This window comes from Callorhinus ursinus, unplaced genomic scaffold, assembly GCF_003265705.2.
Source record: "Callorhinus ursinus isolate GAN/ISIS: 27379988/994484 unplaced genomic scaffold, GSC_fseal_2.0 scaffold11, whole genome shotgun sequence".
Taxonomy (NCBI): Eukaryota; Metazoa; Chordata; class Mammalia; order Carnivora; family Otariidae; genus Callorhinus; species Callorhinus ursinus.
Window position 1 is genome coordinate 56309595 of NW_027397073.1, and position 19411 is coordinate 56329005.

At 39.9% G+C, this 19411-nt stretch overlaps 1 protein-coding gene across 6 annotated transcripts in view; it reads left to right on the forward strand.

The window, feature by feature from the left end:
• Nucleotides 1–19411, forward strand: part of ARHGAP28 (Rho GTPase activating protein 28) — a 203137-nt gene that overhangs the window by 109411 nt on the left and 74315 nt on the right. For 5 of the 6 annotated variants that reach the window (XM_025886906.2, XM_073898512.1, XM_073898510.1 and 2 more), the window contains 2 exons: nucleotides 572–789; nucleotides 18421–18513. In XM_025886906.2, coding sequence (XP_025742691.1) covers nucleotides 572–789; nucleotides 18421–18513 — 311 coding nt within the window. The remainder of the gene's footprint in view (nucleotides 1–571; nucleotides 790–18420; nucleotides 18514–19411) is intronic. The other variant, XM_073898507.1, reaches the window with a different exon arrangement.

Consider the following 19411-nt stretch of genomic DNA (forward strand, 5'->3'; position numbering starts at 1 on the left):
AAATTCAGGTATAACTGACATATGACATATTAGTTTCAGGTGTACAATGTAATGATTTGATATTTGTATATGTTGCAAAGTGATCACCACAATTAAGTCTAGTTTATATCTATCACCATAAATACAGATTTTTTTCCTTGTGATGACAGTGTTTAAGATTTACTCCTTAGCAACTTTCTAATATTGCAATACAGTATTATTAACTATTATCATCATCATGCTATACAGTATATTCCCATGACTTACTTATTTTATAACTGGAAGCTTGGACTTTTGCTCCCTTCACCTATTTCACCTACCTCCTACCTCTGGCAACCACCTGTCTGTTCTCTGTATCTATGAACTTGTGGTTTTTGTTTTGTTTTAAGACTTCACATAGAAGTGAGATCATATGGTATTTGTCTTTGTCTGTCTGATTTATTTCACTTAACATGCCGTCAGGGTCCAAGATCGCCTTAATATAGTGTTTATTGACACTTCCTATTCACTGATATGCACAGGCCTGTAGATATACACGTCATCTAATCAAATGCAGAATGTTCTAACCTTTTCTTGGTAATGTTATTTTCAGAAGGAGAACTTGAAGCAGAGTGGTTGCAAGATGTGGGTTTATCAACCCTGATCTCGGGTGATGAAGAGGAGGATGGCAAAGCCTTGCTCTCTACACTGACTCGAACCCAAGCAGCTGCAGTAAAAAAGAGATATAACACTTACACTCAAACCATGAGAAAAAAGAACAAGCAATCTGTTCGGGATGTCAGAGACATCTTTGGAGTCAGCGAATCTTCTGTAAGTAATAATCATGGCTCAAAATTTTGACTTGATTAGGGGCCGGGGGGGAACATGAAGAAAATAATAGAAAAAGCTGGTCATCCTGTCTCTTCTAGAGAAAACTAAAGCAGACAACAGAGTGCAAAATTTTACAAATTTGAAACTTAAGTGGTTATTCTTTATCCCCCCTGTAGCAGTTTCTCTCAACGCTAAATTTATTCCCTTCTTTGTTGAGCTGAGAATAACTTATTTGGTAATGGAGCACATCTCTATGGCTGGGATACACAGAGACTTTACTTAAATCTAGCACTGGGTGTAAATTCTGTGGACAGGCAAAGGACTCCCAGAGAAGTGGGTCCAAAGTATTCTAAGCAAGGGGTAAAAAGTGAAAGATACCAGCGTTAATTAAGTGGGCAAGAGATTGATTCAGAAAACCATAAGGAAGGCATCACATGTGTTCTGAGAAATTGCTGGTTGAAATTCCAGCTCACCCTTAGCAATTCAGTGACCACAATTTTACTTCTGAGGCTCTTAGTCATGTTCTCCTATTGCTCTGTTTTACTACTAGCTCTACTCATTTATTCCTTCACTCATTGCGTCATTGAAATAATTGAAATCAGTAATTGCATCAGTGATGCAACCAATATTACTGGATACATTCTCTGTGCAAGATCCTATATTAGGTTCTATGCAGATAGGATTCTTGGAACTTTAGGGATATATAGAAAAAAAAGAAACTTGATATTCTGTAGTTACAGATACAACTATCTGGGGCAAGTTAGTTAATCACTCTGATTTATATTTCTTATCTGTTTAATGTGATATCAATAATGACATAAATTAAAACTTCAAGGATATTGGGTAGCAGGCTTGGTTGAAGGCACCCTCATATTTGAGTTACTTTAGGTTATCTGTAAGTCATATCTTTTAGATATATTAATCACACAGTTGCCAGAGTAGCTCATATTTCCAAGTTAACCTTTGCGTTTGTGCTAATAATGCCCTAAAATAGCACTGTCTTTTAGAGCTTTCTAGTGATGGAAATGATTTTGTGCTGTCCAAAGGGACAGCTAGTGTGTGTCCAGTATGTAGCTAGTGTGAATAAGGAACTGAATTTTTAATTTTATTTAATCTTAATTGATTTAAATCTAAGTTGCCACATATGGCTTGTAGCTAATGTATTGAGCAGTACAGTTCTAGAACCTTCCATTGTACAAAATTATGTACCTGAGGCAGTGCATTTTTAGTTCTGTGCTGTTTCAACTTTCATCCTAGTTGAAACCTGTATCTTTGTGGAGGGCAGGATTTTCTATAGCTGTAATTGAGTAAAAGTGACACCCACAGCTTGAGGCAAGGGCTTCAGCCATGTGAGTCCTGGCCAAGATGCCTGTCAAAGAACAGGTTTACCATGCTGGTTTAAATTCCCTTGGTCATTTCACATTTATCTCCCAGATCGTTTCAAGAGATTCCTAAGAACTTGGTCTATATGCTTCCTTTCCCATTTCTGTTTCCAGCTACTTTGGACTAAGATTTTTGCTCTTCCCTAGCAAACTGCAAAACAGTAGAGCATCTATAGCTTCCCTGAATCCTGCAGGTACTCAAGAAGATGCGTACAATGCATCTTTAGGTTTCCTAATACTTTGGACTTCTAGTCACATAGAAACAGCATTCCTCCCTCTTTTACTTAGACCCTCAAGTGTCTCAAGGGAAATATAAAGTGGGCACTTTTCATTGGGCCTTTAAGTATAAAAATAAATGAAGAGTGTCTTACTTTTCCATAACATGCAGGTGTAGGAAACTGGGTTTAACTCCAGCAAAGGCAGAGAGAGGACCACATTTGTGGTAGGCAAGGGGAATGGCCCTGGGCACTCTTTCTCCTGCCCATCTTCCTCTTCTCCCTTCCACTCTTGCTGCTGAAGCCATGTTCCAGAGTGAATAGAGAATGGGTGTGCAGCAGGGAGAGTGGTTGTGGGTGAAGGGAAGTAGAGATCTTGAGCTATACTGAGTATATATTCCAGGGAGTAGAGATCTTGAGCTATACTGAGAAGTGCAGCATCTGGAAGTCAGTGAAAGCCTGGCATTGTATGTGCGTGTTCAGAATTCAGATTGTTCTTCATCAAAATATAAAAAGCCACATAAAGCTAGCCTTTAAAAAAAATATGGTAGGGCTTTCTAGGGAAGATGGTGGAAAAGTAGGGGACCCTCGTTTCATCTGGTCCCAGGAATTCAGCTGGGTATCTGTCAAATCATTCTGAACCCCTATGAATTCAACCTGATATCTAAGTAAAGAATTCCTGAAATTCTACAAATAGAAAAGCAACCACTTTTTGTAAGGTAGAAAGTGCAAAGATGTGAATCTGAGGGGATATATCAGAAGATAAACCACGGCGGGGAGTTATCCTCTGTAAGCCAGCTACTAGAAAGTGATATAGCTGCAGAGTTCAAAATCAGAACTTTTAGAAGTCTGCTCCAGTGCCTGAAAAGTGCTCAGGTGGTGAAGCAGGGCAGAATCTTAGGTGGGACAGTGTGGTCTCAGGATCCCCAGGGTCACAGAAAGAATGGGGGTGCCTGAGTGTGGCAGAGTTCCCCAAGCATTGGAGCCAGGAAGCTGGCTACAATCAGCCAACCTGGGAGTGGGATCTCAAGCTAGGCATTGCCATAAACCAGGAACCACAGCACAGTCCCATGACTGCTCTCTAAACAGGAGTCCAGTAAGTGACAGCCACTCCAACACTCTGCTCCGTCCCCTGGGAGGAGCGGCAGGGGTTCTTGCAGGATCAGGCAACTGCTCCCCAAGCGGGGGCCCAGCGAGCAGGGGGGCCATGATGAGACCACCCCCGCCCCAGGAGGATTTGTTTGGGTATGCACCACAGGAGTCTGCACAGTTTATTGCACACAAAAGGGATTGACTGCTTGTCCCTGAGGGTGCACTGAAAAGTGGGGGCCGTGATCATTCAGCAGATCAGCACACTGCCATTTTTACTTTTTTTCATCCTCTAAAGCAGTGCAAAAAGCCTTCAGGGAACAAAAGCCACATAGAGCAACCCGAAGCAGCTTACACTGAGCTGGCTGCCTGGCAAGGGGTGGTACAACTCCGCCCAGGCAAAGACACCTGAGAATCAGTGCAACAGGCCCTTACCCCAGAAGTCCAGCAGGAACGTCAGGCAAATGCCAAGTTTATGGATCACACAGAACTGAAAAACTCCTGTGATAGGGGAAAATAGTATATAGAATTTGAGGTTTTTTTCTCATGAGTCTTTTATATTTCATTGTAAATTTTTCTTTCTTTTTTTCCTTTTCAGCTAGTTTCTTATTTCATCAACTCTGTTTTTAAGGCTTTTTTTAATTTTAATTTTTACATTTATATTATTATAGTCTTCATTTTTGGCTTCATTTCACTGTATTCAGTTTTATTTGTGTGTGTGTGTGTTTGTGTGTGTGTGTGTGTGTGTGTGTGTGTGTGTATTTATATGTTTTTCTTTACAATTTTGGGATTTAGTGTCTTCTAACCAACAGACCAGAATACACCCAGGATCAAGTGGATTACCCTGTTTTGTCCACCTGTGAGATAATATTCTCTTTTTTTTCCCTTTTTTTTTCTTTTCTTCTTTGGTTTCTGACCTCTTCAGATTTATCTAGTGTGTATTTCACTGGGTCGTGGTTGATATTTTTTATTTTGTTCTCTTGTTCATCTGTTCTTCTCTGGACAAAATGACTCGAAGGAGAAGTTCACAACAAAAGGAAGAACCAGAGGTAATACTCTGCCATAAATCGAATCAATATGGATATAAGAAAATATCAGTCCCAGAATTTAGAATAATAATTATAAAGTTACTAGCTAGGCTTGAAAAAAGCATAAAAGACACTAGAGAATCTCTTAGTGCAGAAATAAAATCTAATCAGGTCAATATTAAAAATGCTTTAACTGAGATGCACTCTGAAATGGATGCTCTAACAGCTAGGGTAACTGAGGCAGCTGGGAGAGTCAGTGACAAAGAAAACAAAATGATGGAAAGGAAGGAAGCTGAGGAAAAGAGAGAAAAACAAGTAATGGACCATGAGGGGAGGCTTCGAGAAATTAGTGATGCCATAAAGTGAAACAGTATTAGAATTATTGGGGTCACAGAGGAAGAAGAAAGGGGGGGAACAGAAGGTATATTTGAGCAAATCATAGCTGAGAACTTCCCTAATCTTGGGAAGATTATTCAAGGTATTCAAGTCCAAGAGGCACAGAGAATCCCCCCTCAAAATCAATAAGTATAGGTCAACACCCCGACATATATAATAGTGAAGCTTGCAAATTTCAGAGATAAAGAGAAAATCCTGAAAACAGCTCAAGCCAAGAGGTCCTTAATGTACAAGGGTAGAACATTAGACTGGCAGCAGACCTATCCACAGAGACCAGGCAGGCCAGAAAGGACTGGCATGATATATTCAGGGTGCTAAATTTAAAAAAAACATGCAGGCAAGAATACTTTATCCAGCAAGGATGTCATTAAGAATGGAAGGAAAGATAAAGAGCTTCCAGGACAAACAAACTAAAAAAGGGCCTCTGGGTGGCTTAGTCAGTGAAGCATCTGCCTTTGGCTAAAGGTCATGATCCCAGGGTCCTGGGATCGAGCCCTGCATCAGGCTCCTTGCTCAGTGGGGAGTCTGCTTCTCCCTCCCGCTCTGCTTGCCAGTCCCCCTGCTTGTGCGTGCTCTCTCTCTGTCAAATAAATAAAATCTTAAAAAATACAAAAACCAGCAACTAAAAGAATTGTGAGCACTTAAACCAGCCCTGCAAGAAATATTAAAGGGGATCCTGCAAGCAAAGAGTGAGCCCAAAAGTAACAGACCAAAAGAACCAGAGAGTCTACAGAAACAGGGACTTTACAGGTAATAAAATGGCACTGAACCCATATCTTTCAGTAGTTACTCTGAATGTAAATGGGCTAAATGCACCAATGAAAACCTCTGAAAGGGTATCAGATTGGATAAAAAAGGGAAGACCCATCAATATGCTGTCTATAAGAGACTCATTTTAGACCCAAAAGCACCTCCAGATTGAAAGTGAGGGAGTAGAGAACCATTTATCATGCTAATGGACACAAAAGAAAGTTTGGGGGCATCTGGGTGGCTCAGTCAGTTAAGCAGCTGCCTTCAGCTCAGATCATGACCTTAGGGTCCTGAGACTGAGCCCCACATCTGGCTCTCTGCTCAGTGGGGAGCCTGCTTTTCCCTCTTCCTCTGCCTGGTTGTTCTCTCTTTCTCTCTCTCTTTCTGGAAGAAATGGATGCATTCCTAGAAACATTTAAACTACCAAAACTGAAATAGGAAGAAATAGAAAACCTGTGGCAAGTGCCAGACTTCGAGCTCTATTACAAAGCTGTCATCATCAAGACGGTATGGTACTGGCACAAAAACAGACACATCGATCAATGGAACAGAATAGAGAGCCCAGAAATGGACCCTCAACTCTATGGTCAACTAATCTTCAACAAAGCAGGAAAGAATATCCAATGGAAAAAAGTCTCTTCAACAACTGGTCTTGGATAAATTGGACAGCCACATGCAGAAGAATGAAACTGGACCATTTTCTTACACTATACATAAAAATAGACTCAAAATGGATGAAAGACTTAAATGTGAGACAGGAATCCATCAAAATCCTAGAGGAGAACACAGGCAGCTACCTCCTTGACCTTGGCCACAGCAACTTCTTGCAAGACTCATTTCCAAAGGCAAGGGAAACAAAAGCAAAAATGAACTACTGGGACTTCATCAAGATAAAAAGCTTCTGCACAGCAAAGGAAGCAGTTGACAAAACTAAAAGGCAACCTATGGAATGGGAGAAGATATTTGCAAATGACATATCAGATAAAGGGCTAGTATCCCAAGATCTATAAGGAACTTATCAAAGTCAACACCCAAAGAACAAATAATCCAATCAAGAATTGGGCAGAAGACATGAAAAGACATTTCTCCAAAGAAGACATTCAAATGGCCCACAGACACATGAAAAAATGCTCCACATCACTTGGCATCAGGGAAATACAAATCAAAACCACAATGAATACCACCTGACACCAGTCAGAATGGCTAAAATTAGTAAGTCAGGAAATAACAAATGTTGGCGAGGATGTGGAGAAAGAGGAACCCTCTTACACTATTGGTGGTAATGCAAGCTGGTGTAGCCACTCTGGAAAACAGTATGGAGGTTCCTCAAACAGTTGAAAATAGAGCTACCATATGATCCAGCAATTGCACTCCTGGGTATTTACCCCAAAGATACAAATGTAGGGATCCAAAGGGGTACATGCACCCCAATATTTATAGCAGCAATGTCCACAATAGCCAAACTGTGGAAAGAGCCAAGATGTCCATCGACAGATGAATGGATAAAGAAGATGGGGGATATATACACAATGGAATATTATGCAGCCATCAAAAGGAATGAGATCTTGCCATTTGCAACGACGTGGATGGAACTGGAGGGTGTTATGCTGAGTGAAATAAGTCAGTCAGAGAAAGACATGTATTATATGACCTTGCTGATATGAGGAATTTTTAACCTCAGGAAACAAACTGAGGTTTGCTGGAGTGGTGGGGGATGGGAGGGTTGGGAGGGATGGGGTGGCTGGGTGATAGACATTGGGGAGGGTATGTGCTATGGTGAGCGCTGTGAATTGTGCAAGACTGTTGAATCACAGATCTGTACTTCTGAAACAAATAATGCAATATATGTTAAGAAAAAAAGAAGAAGAAGAAGATAGCAGGAGGGGAAGAATGAAGGGGAGTAAGTCGGAGGGGGAGACGAACCATGAGAGAGGATGGACTCTGAAAAACAAACTGAGGTTTCTAGAGGGGAGGGGGTGGGGGGATGGGTTAGCCTGGTGATGGGTATTAAAGAGGACACGTTCTGCATGGAGCACTGGGTGTTATGCACAAACAATGAATCATGGAACACTACATCAGAAACTAATGATGTAATGTATGGTGATTAACATAACAATAAAAAATATAAAAAAAAAATAAAGCTACCGTATGACTCAGCAATTGCACTACTAGGTATTTACCCCAAATAAATAAGTGTAGTGATCTGAAGGGGCACCTGCACCCCAATGTTTATAACAGCATTGTCCACAATAGCCAAATTGGAAAGAGCCAAGATGTCCATTGACAGATGAATGGATAAAGAAGTGGTATATATATACAGTGGAATATTACTCAGCCATCAGGATGAATACTTAACCATTTACATCGACGTGGATGGTGTGCTGAGTGAAAGAAGTCAATCAGAAAGATAATTATATGGTTTCACTCACATGTGGAATATAAGAAGCAGCGTAGAGGATCATAGGGGAAGGGTGGGAAAACTGAATGGGAAGTCATCAGAGGGGAAAAAAACACGAGAGCCTCTTAACTATAGGGAACAGACTGAGGGTTGGTGGAGGGGAGGTGGACGGGGAGATGGGGCAAGTGGGTGATTGACTTTAAGGAGGGTCATGATGTGATGAGCACTGGGTGTTATATGCAACTGATGTAATATTTAACTCTATATCTGAGACTAATGATATACTATGTTAGTTAATTGAATTTAAATTTAGTAAAATAAATGGTATATATACCATATATCAGGCCTGGTAAACATCTTCACAGATTTTCTTCCTAAAAAATTCAGCATCTGTTTCTGCAAGTGGACTTGGAAGTTTCTTAAAAACATACCTAAACTTTTTAAGTTTCCTGTCTGAATTTGACAGCATAAATACCAATTCCTCTATCCCTCCTTCTCTTGCCCAAGTACCTGTCCTGGTCTGTCTCTTTGTTTGCTTCTGTCCTTCTTCACTTCCTCCTTCCTTCTGTGTGTGTGTGTGTATTTGTGTGTGTTTCACTGTCTTCCCCCATCCTCCATCGTCTCCTACTGTTTCTTTCTTTCTTTGTCATTTACATACAATAATAGAACCATCACGCTAAAGTTTCCCTTTCCCTTTCTTAATGAAGATTTAACATCATGAGTTTCATGAGGTAAGTTTGCATTAATCTTAGACATATGAATCTGATCCAGTATACTTACCTAGTGAAGATATAAATTCAGTAATTTAGAAGACAGAGAGGTAGATTATGCTAGTCTTTTCTTAATTTTTTTGCACATTGAATCCCATGCTTGGAATAATTTTCCTCCAGAATTTTGGAAATACTTGTCCATTGTCTTCTCTTGTGCACTGTTGGCTGTGGGGAAGCACAGTATCTCTACTGACCTCATTCCTTTATATGCCAATGTGGAAGCCTTTTGAACCTTATGTTTATTGTTGGAACCTTGCATTTTTACCAGTTTTACCTTTTTACAACCTCCATCCTAGTCCCTGCTATGTGAGTTCTTTCAGTATGAGCACTCAGTCATTCTTTAGTTCTATATATTGTCTTCTAATATTTAAAAGCAGTACTTACTCCCTTCTTTTTCTTCTTTATCTCCTTCTGGAACTCCTGTTAGATGACTGTTGCATTGTTTGGATTGAACCTCAGTGTCTCTTAAATGTTCTCTTGTTTTCCAAACTTTATTTGTGTGCATGTTTGTTCTGCATTCTTGCCTATCCCTTTAACTTCTTTTTTTTTTATAACAATAATTTGGTCATGGTGGTATCGATATTTCAGCCTTTCGTTAATTTTAAGAAAAAATTTTAAAGATTTTATTTATTTATTTGAGAGAGAGAGAGAGAGAGAATGGGAGCAGGGAGGAGAGGGAGAAGCAGGCTCCCCATTGAGCAGGGAGCCCGATGCGGGACTTGATCCTAGGACCCTGGGATCATGATCTGAGCCGAAGGCAGACGCTTAACCAACTGAGCCACCCAGGCGCCCTAATTTTAAGAAATTTAACAGTCACTTTGTTAATTTCCTGAAGCCTCTCCTTCCCCTGACTTCCTCTGTATCTTAGCCATCTGCTCTTTTTTCACACTCTTGAAGGTACTGAATTAAACCTTAAATTCCAAGGTGGTCTTCTTTTCCTTGAATTACTGTTTTCTTCAGGGTCCTCTGTTTATTTTTGGCATCACTACATTACTGTTCAGTTCATTTTGATCTTTGGGTGTTGATTCCTATTTGTTAATGGAGGACTAGGTTGATTGATTGATTGATTGATGAATATAGGTAAAGACTGTATATTTCCTTTGCAGTTATGTAGACTTAGTTTCTTGCCAAAACTCTCGTAGTGGATGCGGTCTGGGCCTGTGTGAGTGGTAGAGTGTGTCAGTCAGCTGTCACACTTCACTTTAAGACAAACAAATACGGTATCAACTCCAAAGTAATGATAATCCTAAAGAATTGTAATTTATTTGCTTTTCAGGCAAACCTAACTTCCCTTTTTATACTTCTGTCTATATTCTTTTAGAAGGCTCCAACGAAGGACAATTTTCTTTTTTCTTTTCTTTTTTAAAGATTTTATTTATTTAGTTGACACAGAGACACAGCGAGAGAGGGAATACAAGTGGGTCGGGGTGGGGGGGTGCTGGTGGGAGAGGGAGAAGCAGGCTTCCTGCTCCACAGGCCTCGATCTCAGGACCCTAGGATCATGACCTGAGCCAAAGGCAGACGCTTAATGACTAAGCCACGCAGGTGCCCCATGATTTTATTTTCTGTCCAAGGACCACTACACCAGGATAAACCCCTCCTGACCTCAAGGCAGGTGCTCATTTTGTCACCAAGAGGACACTTGATGGGTTTTATTCTGAAATCTCACTGAACTGCTGCCTGCTGTTCAGTGTTAGAAGGAGGGATGGTTTCCTGGCCTCTTTGTTCAGAAAAACATTCTTAGGTTACTTTGGCCATTGTCTTCTGAATTGGGGATGCCTTACTATTGCTTTTATTCTTGTGCTGGATATGTGCTTTTTCTATTTCAGCATTTATCTTCTACACATTTTTCTTTGTATCTTTTTTCAGAATGAGGTTTTCCTCTGCCCTTATCAAACCATTCTTGCTTGCTTTTTATCTTCCAGGAATATCCAGCAATTTCTGTTCTGTTAATGGAAATGTTTAGTGATTTATAGATCTACTCTTTGTAAAACGTATCTCTTTTGACACTTTGATTTGCAGAGGGAGGAGAAAGTGGTATGTGCATTTCGCTATCTTGATCCAATTTTCCTATGCTGATTCTTCAGTAGTATTTATTTGTTTCTTCCAGAAACTTAGAAAATATAGACAAGCAGGGTAAAAAATGACTGCTTCTATAGGCCCAAATAAAATTTTATGATTTAATTAAATATCCAATAAATATAATTTTCAGTGGAATCCTAGCCATAAAGGAATAGATTATTTAACCCTTGTGTTAGTAGAGCTGTTACACTAAATCACAAATACTAAATCAATCTCTGGATACATAATACAAAGTCTACAGTATTATTTATCATGAGCAGAATTTCAGTGACCAAATATATTTGTTTCTAATATTTAGAAGATGTGAATCAAATGTTTCTTTCAGTAACACATTTAATTGAGCAAAATAGGCAATCTAATTTATTTCCAATTTCATAATTGATAAATAACTAGTCAAAGATGGGACCAGCATAACTAACTGCATAAACGTAGTCATACATCCTGAATTAATTAATTAATTAATTAGAGAATGCACGTGCTTGCACTAGGAGGGGAGGGAGGGGCAGAGAGAGAGGGAGAGAATTTTTTTTTATTAGTTTCATAGGTAAAATTTGGTGATACATCAGTTGCATATAATACCCTATGCTCATTACATCAAGTGCCCTCCTCAATGCCCCTCACCCAATTATCTCTTCTCCCTCCCATCCCTCCACCCCCCACCTCTCTTCCAGCAAGCCGAGAGAGAGAGAATCTTAAGCAGACTCCAAGCCCAGTGCAGAATCCAACGTGGGGCTTGATCTCATGCCCCTGAGATCATGACCTGAGCCAAAATCAAGAGTTGGATGCTCAACTGACTGAGCCACCCAGGAGCCCCTCATGTACTTTCTTTTAAAAAACATGATTATAGAGGTGCCTGGGTGGCTCAGTCGTTAAGCGTCTGCCTTCCACTAAGGTCATGATCCTGGGGTCCTGGGATCGAGTCCCACATCGGGTTCCCTGCTCAGCGGGAAGCCTGTTTCTCCCTCTGCTGCTCCCCCTGCTTGTATTCCCTCTCTCGCTGTCTCTCTCTCTGTTAAATTAAAAAAAAAATCTTTAAAAAACATGATTATACACAAACAATCATGGAACACTACATCAAAAACTAATGATGTACTGTATGGTGACTCACATAATAAAAAATATTAAAAAAAACAGCATGATTATATTACCTATATACACATTTCACTGCATGTAACAGAAAATCCATGAAATCATGAGTTATACAGATAGGGATTTTTTTTCTCACTCTTTAGGAAGAAGGTGAGGATAGGTGTTCCTTTGCTTCAGCATGGATTCATCTTCCTTTTATCTTTCTATTTTGTCATTCAAATGCAGCCTTCATCCTTTTGCTTATAAGTTGCTTGAGCCATCCCAGCACTATATTCATGTTTGTGGCCATTCCAGGCCATTCCTGAAACTTGTACCAACTTACTCTATTTTTCTCACCTTAGTTTCTTAGAAATCTTACTCTGTAGAGTTCCAGTTACCTTTCATTGTGCAGAAATGTATGTGATCATCCTTAGCTGAAAGAGAGCCTAGGAAATCAGCGGTTTTTTTTTTTAGTTGGACACAAAAGTCCCTAAGGAAAAAAAAGTTAGGATTCTTTTAAGGAAGACTGGTGATTGGGTTTGGGGTAAACAGTTAACAGTATTCTCCACAGACACCAGTGTCTGTCACCATGCCCTGAATGTAGTGGGCTCTCAGTATTGGCAGATGAATGGCTACATGGCAGTGATTGGTGCACAGCAGTCAGATCTATGGATCTCTCCACAAATCTGTGTCAATGTACACGTATGTGCAGAACAGATAATTGAATGCACAATTACTGTGCAGAGAATATGCCTTGAATAAACATGCACTTTCATTTTTCTCAATAGCCAGATGATTTTTATTGTATCCCAGCTCCTCTTTTGGATGTGACCCTGGATGAAGAAGGGATATCAGCCATTCCTTGCAGAAATGGTCAACTGGTAAGATAAAGCAAGGGGACTTAAGAGTAAGGAGGCTAGGAAAAGTAATTTTAAGGCAGTCAGGAAAAACTTGAGCAAAATGCCTACTTGCCTTGTAAGAAAGAAGGAAACAGACTCTTAAACTCAGGAATGAATAATTAAATAGTTAAATCCACAAGTAATTACATGGCTTGTCTGCACTTACAGCAACAAAACCACAGCTGCAGTTACAGCCCAGCCAGAAGTCAAGATGTTGGGGACGTCATCAGCTAAACTTTTGTTCTTTCTGCTGAATGTGTAATGGAAAGTCTTATGCTACTCTCCATGTATCTTTCAATATTGATTTAATTCTCAATATAAGAAATACTTTGACATTTCAGTTTTTTTCTCTATGTAAATATTTTATGGGAGGCAGCACTGTAGCATCTTAAATGTGTAACAGTAAGTTGGGAAAAGTGCACTATCTAGCGCAGGAGGTAAACACATTTCATTAGAGCCCACCTTGTCTATTTTAGTTCAAAGATTCAAAGAGTGCTAATCTGAATTCATAACTGCCAATGACATGATCTCAGTGGAAGGTTTTTTTTGTGTGTGAGATGAATCTCATGCTATGATCTATACCATTTGGCATAAGGCCTGGGTCCTCTTACTGAAGTGATGTACCCGGAGTAGAGACATGGAAGGACATGGTTTACTGACATCTGCCTCCACTTGGACTCATGGCAGCAGAAAATTTACCGTGAGAGACTTTCCTCTGTTAAGACTCATATGTTACCTTCTCTTGAGCTCTACTTTTTTTCCGCCTAGCAGAGGAAAAGGAATTCTTTGGGTGTTTTAAGAATAACCCTTGTGCCATCCTTGATCTGATCAATACTGATGATGATCTTTAGTTTCTATACAGCTTATTTTCATCTTACACATATTTTATGTGGGACATTCTATCTGGATCTTAAAAAATTGTCCCAATACAGGCTAGCCATTGGTTCCTTCCAAAGTCTGCTTAAGGATTTGGATGTGTCCAGTTTGTGTTCTGTTGCCTGAGGGTATGTCAAGTTTTGGAGGTGGAGTGTGGTCAGCTGGGGCTGTGAGCAATCCTATTTTGCAGATTTTGTCACTAGTTTTTGTTTTTTTTTCCTAATTTCATTATTTTCTCATAAGAGTATTAATTCCATTTAGTTAGAAGTCTTTACTTTTTCTGTTGAGTTGCCAGGAAGGGTCCTCAAGTTTTAGATTGTTCCTGCATCGTAGGGAGTCTTACACACCTTACTTCCAACCAGTACTCGATCCAGGTTGTGATTCCTCTCTGTCTGCACTTTATTCCTTCAGACCAGCCAGAGGAGGCACATGCAGAGTAGATACCAGTGTTTTCAAATAGTGGATTTCTTTCAGCTTTTATCCTAGCTGACTCTGTCTACAATTTTGATCGCCTCCTCTTCATCCTGTGGGTGAGGGAGGGATTCCCACCCTAGGGTTACAGGGGTGACTTGACACTCAGCAACAGGCAGACAAGAGCAACAGCAATTTATTATCACATGTTCTCACAGCCTGGGGGAGGAGGACACCACACAGAGCCACATGTAGGGTGCACTTGGGAACAGAGTGAATAACCAGGGGTGGTAGGAGGCGGGCTTTGTGTAGTATCAAGAGAGTGAGGTGCCCCTTGGTTCCCATGGGAGGATGTGATTGGCTTGTTTGAATAAGTCCACCGGCTGACAAGGAACTGAAACCCATTTACTCAAGGATAAGCGGGAATTGTGTCTGGTCCCCTGGATAAGGAGCATTGTCTGTCTAGGGGACCTTATATGAGGGACCAGAGTACGCGGGGAGCTTGTAGTTAGAGCGCTTATGGTCCTTCCGCTTTTACCAGATGTCAAGGCAGCACGGAAGAATGAACTTTTTTGAAGTCTTATATACTACACCCAACACACCCACCCTGGCCATGGACTCTCATGATTAGCCTAGGTATCTTTTGTTTCTTTTCCCTTTTATCACTTTCATGTATTTCAATTCCTTGAAGGTCTTATCACCTTTTAAAGGTGAATTAAAGGGGCAAGTGTGGGCCAAACATGTGAAGAAATCTTACAGTGAGATGGAAGAGGACATAAAGTTTTGTTCCAGTCCTACCCCAGAACTACTGACTAGTTTCTAGAATGAGAAAGCGAGTACCTTTTTTCTCCCAGGAAGATGGTGAAGGCTAACATAGCAGAGTAACTACAGAGAATAGTACAAAAATTAATTCGCATAATCATATGTATTACAAAATGTTACATCTTCTTAGCAGATTGCACCTTTTATCCTTTGAGCAAATCTGGCAAGAAGTATCTGTGTATACTAAATTTTCATATCCAAAAAGCATAAATCCTAAATTGGTGAGTATCAAAGTGATAGGCCCTATATTAATTTTTTACAGAAATTTGTAAATATTAATCTGTTTGCTTTTTCATATAGTGATTAAATGTTGAGAAGTCTGATGTCTCTCTAAATCTTATTCCTTTGTTTCCTTCTCTCATTTTTGTATTTCTGGAAGCCTTTTACATTTATCTTTAGTGTAGGAGACCTGAACTGTCATCAGGATATGACATCTTTTTTTTTAATTTATTTTTTTATTTTTTATTTTTTTTTATTTTTTTTTAAAGATTTTATTTATTTATTTGAGAGAGAGAGAGAGATAGAGAGCACGAGAGGGAAGAGGGTCAGAGGGAGAAGCAGACCCCCCCTGCTGAGCAGGGAGCCCGATGTGGGACTCGATCCCGGGACTCCGGGATCATGACCTGAGCCGAAGGCAGTCGCTTAACCAACTGAGCCACCCAGGCGCCCTTTAATTTATTTTTTTAAAAGATTTCTTTGTTTGAGAGAGAGAGAGCTCATGTCCATGTGTTTGGCGGGCGGGTTGTGGGGGGTTGTCAAAGAGAGAGAGAAACCTAAGCAGACTCTGGGCTGAGCCCGGAGCCTCATGCAGGGCTCAATCTCATGACCCTGAGATCATGACCCAAGCAGAAATCAAGAGTTGGATGCTCAACTGACGGCACCACCCAGGTGCCCCTGACATCTTTTTTAAAAATCATGATCAACACTTAGCTTTTTGTTGCTGAAAAATGTTCCTTTTCTTTCAGTTCTGGCCATTCTCTTTCCATTATTTCTTTAATTATTTTATTTTTCCATTTTCCTGTTCTTCATTTCATTGCCTGCCTGTTAAACTCACATAGTTCTTAAATTGTATATTTCCTTATCTTTTTTTCCTGTTTGTTCTGTATGCTAGTAGATTTTGTCTGTATCATTTTGGAGATTCCTAATTCTCATTTTTGCCATGAGTGGTTATAATTTAGCCTCTACTGATTTTTTAATTCAGTAGTCATACTGTTAATTGACAGGAACTCCTTCTTTTTCACTGACTTCCACTTTATTGTGATAGTCCTGATTTATGGTTATAAAATCTTCTCAAATTTCTCTGAAATCAAGTTATTTTAAGCCTTTTTCCTTCCCTCAATTCTTTTTCCCAGAATGTTTATCACTGTACTTTTTTAGAATGTTGATTTTTTGCCATTGCCAATCTAATGTAATATTCATTACATTAATTTTCTCCAGTGTCTCATGGTCCTTGGTGATTGATTTATATTTATTAATGGATCAGATTGACCAATTAGTGACTTAGGGTGTGTTATTGCTGATAATTTCCCAAAGGATTCTTTATGGAATGAGGGGGCTGATTTTGGATACTGTGTAAGTCAGTAAGGTATGTGAATGGAAGTTAGTTTAACTGTGCATATGGGTGAGTATCCACACTCATGTGCACATGTGTGTGCACACACATGCACACAGCAAAGGGAGAGTGGTGAATGGCTTCATTTCTTGCTATCCAAGACAAAAACTGATGTTTTCCTTTTATTCTCCCTTCCATGACTTTCATGAAGGTCCAGAGTTACCTGATACTGAGATGTGTTTTGTTCCCAACCCTGGGCAACGTCCCAAGGCAGGTGGTTCACTTCAGCCAGAGTGCTTTTCTTGGGTCCATATGTAGCTTCTGCCTGCTGTTCGGTGTAAAGGGAGCCTCTGGTAGGTCTGTCTGGCCCTTTAATTGAGGATACACTTCATGATAAATTATTGTGGCCATTGAGCTAAGGCCCCTTCCTGCCCTTTGTAATTTTCACACTGTGCTTACTTGATTGTTTGTATGTTTGCTTTTTGTAGATTTATCCTTTCCTTGCCAGCAAAGTTGTTTTATGCTGTTCTTAACCTAAGTTCTGTACAATTATGAAATACATTGTTTACATTTTATTTCCCAGAAATTTCTAACAATTTCTCATCTGTTATTAGGACACCTTGTTGGTTTCCAGTGCCATTTGGAGCTCTTCTTATAACAATACATACCTTTCTCAAATTCTGAGTGATTGTGAGTGGTGTGCTCTCAGTCCTCTGTCCTGACCTGGTTTCTTGTACTGCCTCTTTAGCATTGTTTCCACTTCAAAACAGATGTCTGTTTTTCTTAATATAATGCATACACATTGGGGGAAAGTTAGAAAATATGGAAAAGCAAGGTGAAATACAACAGTTTCTGAAGTCTCACGTAGCAGTTTATGGTTTCATTAATATCCAGTATGTTTAATTTGGCAAAATGTTGCTTCAGTCATGGAATAGAATAATTGCATCTTATTTTGGGGAATGCCATTTTATCATTAATGCTGCTAAAAATCTTAGAGCATATGCACAAGACCTACAGTGCCATCTATCACAATCAGAATAGTCTCCAAACACACTTGCTGCATAATGAAAATCAGAGCTTTTACAATATTCAGTGAATGGGAATGAAATTTTGGGTTCAGTCTTATGTGTTTGTGAGTTAGTCAATCTAATGTATTTCTAGTTTCTTGATTGAAAAAAACTGACCACTCTTGCTGATTTATAAATCATTACAAAAAGTTATGAAGTCTGATTTTAAAGTGGCATAGTTTGTTTAATCAGTAAGCTTCATGACTTAGATGATTAGAGATATTGTCCTTATAAAATAAGAAGTCTGAGGCTGGTGTGGCTGATATCCCTAGGATGGATCTACCAACTTTTTCATCTTTCCAGTCTGCTCCACTTAGCCTGTGGGCTAATATTTAATGCTTATCAAGTATCTGGGCATCACAGACACTCTGTCCATGTGAAGAAGCAGCAGCATCAGCCAGCAGATTTTATCCACTTTAACAAGAAAACATTAGCCTTCCTGGATGCTCTAGCAAGTAGGAGTCTACTTGTATCTCATTGGTCATAACCATCACATGATCACACTTTAGTCTTTTTAGTTTAGACATAGCATCTTTGGAGCAGATCATGATATTCATAAGTTAAAGAAGAAAAGAAAAGTGGATTTTGGCAGGCAATTAACAGTGGATTTTGAGAACAACTTATGCTGTAATGCACGGCATGTGTGAGGATCAGTATTAATTGTGGATGAATTGGTGAATGCCATTACCATTGCACAGGTAGTCGTTAACTCCGTTTATCACCACATGGCTATACATTTGAAGAGTCTTATATAATGTATAATGGAATAAACAGTCATGTTGGGACAGATATGCCTGGATAAAAATGACTTTATTTCTCTCATTAGCCAGGTGATACCTGTGACAACCATCCTGCTCAGTTGGATGGAACCCAGGAGGAAAAAGAGCTGCCAGGAGTTATCAAAACAAGTGGTTCCTTGGTAAGTTACAGCAGGATAACCTGGGGTAGGGATGAACGAAGAAGTCATTTTTTTCGGGGTGCCTGGGTGGCTCAGATGGTTAAGCATCTGCCTTCGGCTCAGGTCATGATCCCGTGGTCCTGGGATTGAGCCCCGCATCCGGCTTCCTGCAGAGCAGGAAGGCTTCTCCCTCTCCCACTCCCCCTGCTTGTGTTCTCTCTCTGGCTGTCTCTCTCTCTGTCAAATAAATAAAATCTTAAAAAAAAAAAAAGAAGTCATTTTTTCAAGATAATCAGGCAAAACTTCAGAACAGTGCACCATAATTAAGATGGCTGGATAGCTACAGCTCTCAACATACCTATCCACCTTTACTCAATTTGCAGGAAAACATTCAGCAGTAAATAAAGCCAAGTTTAATAGTTAAACCCACAAATAACTGCATGCTCTTAAAAACAGATAAATACCCAGAGAACCTATGACTGTAGGCCTTTTCTGGGGCAGATTTATTTCCTTTACATTTTTTCTTTTGTTTTAAAAAATTCTCATAAGAGTGTTCATTCTATCGATCCATAGGTCCATCTCTTGGAGGAGAAGCAGGTGTCCTCAGGTTTCTATTGTTTGTCCAGTGCAAGGTGACGATCAGGCGCCTTTCTTTTGACCATACATGTAACCCCAGGTATCCAGTGCTCCCTCCCTCCCTCCCCCGTCTCCCTGCTTGCCCCATCCCCACTCCTCCTCCCAGGTGACCCAGAGGAGGGCACAGTCAGGCAAGCCTGAGGAGGAGGATGGAGCTGATTATCTATTTCCAACTAGGAAAGGTGACTTCATTTATGGTTTAGCTCAGAGCATTTTCTCACAGGTTTCTATGTGCACTCCTACTTTAAGTTATCTTTTCTCTCGTTTGGTGGAAGTTATGTAG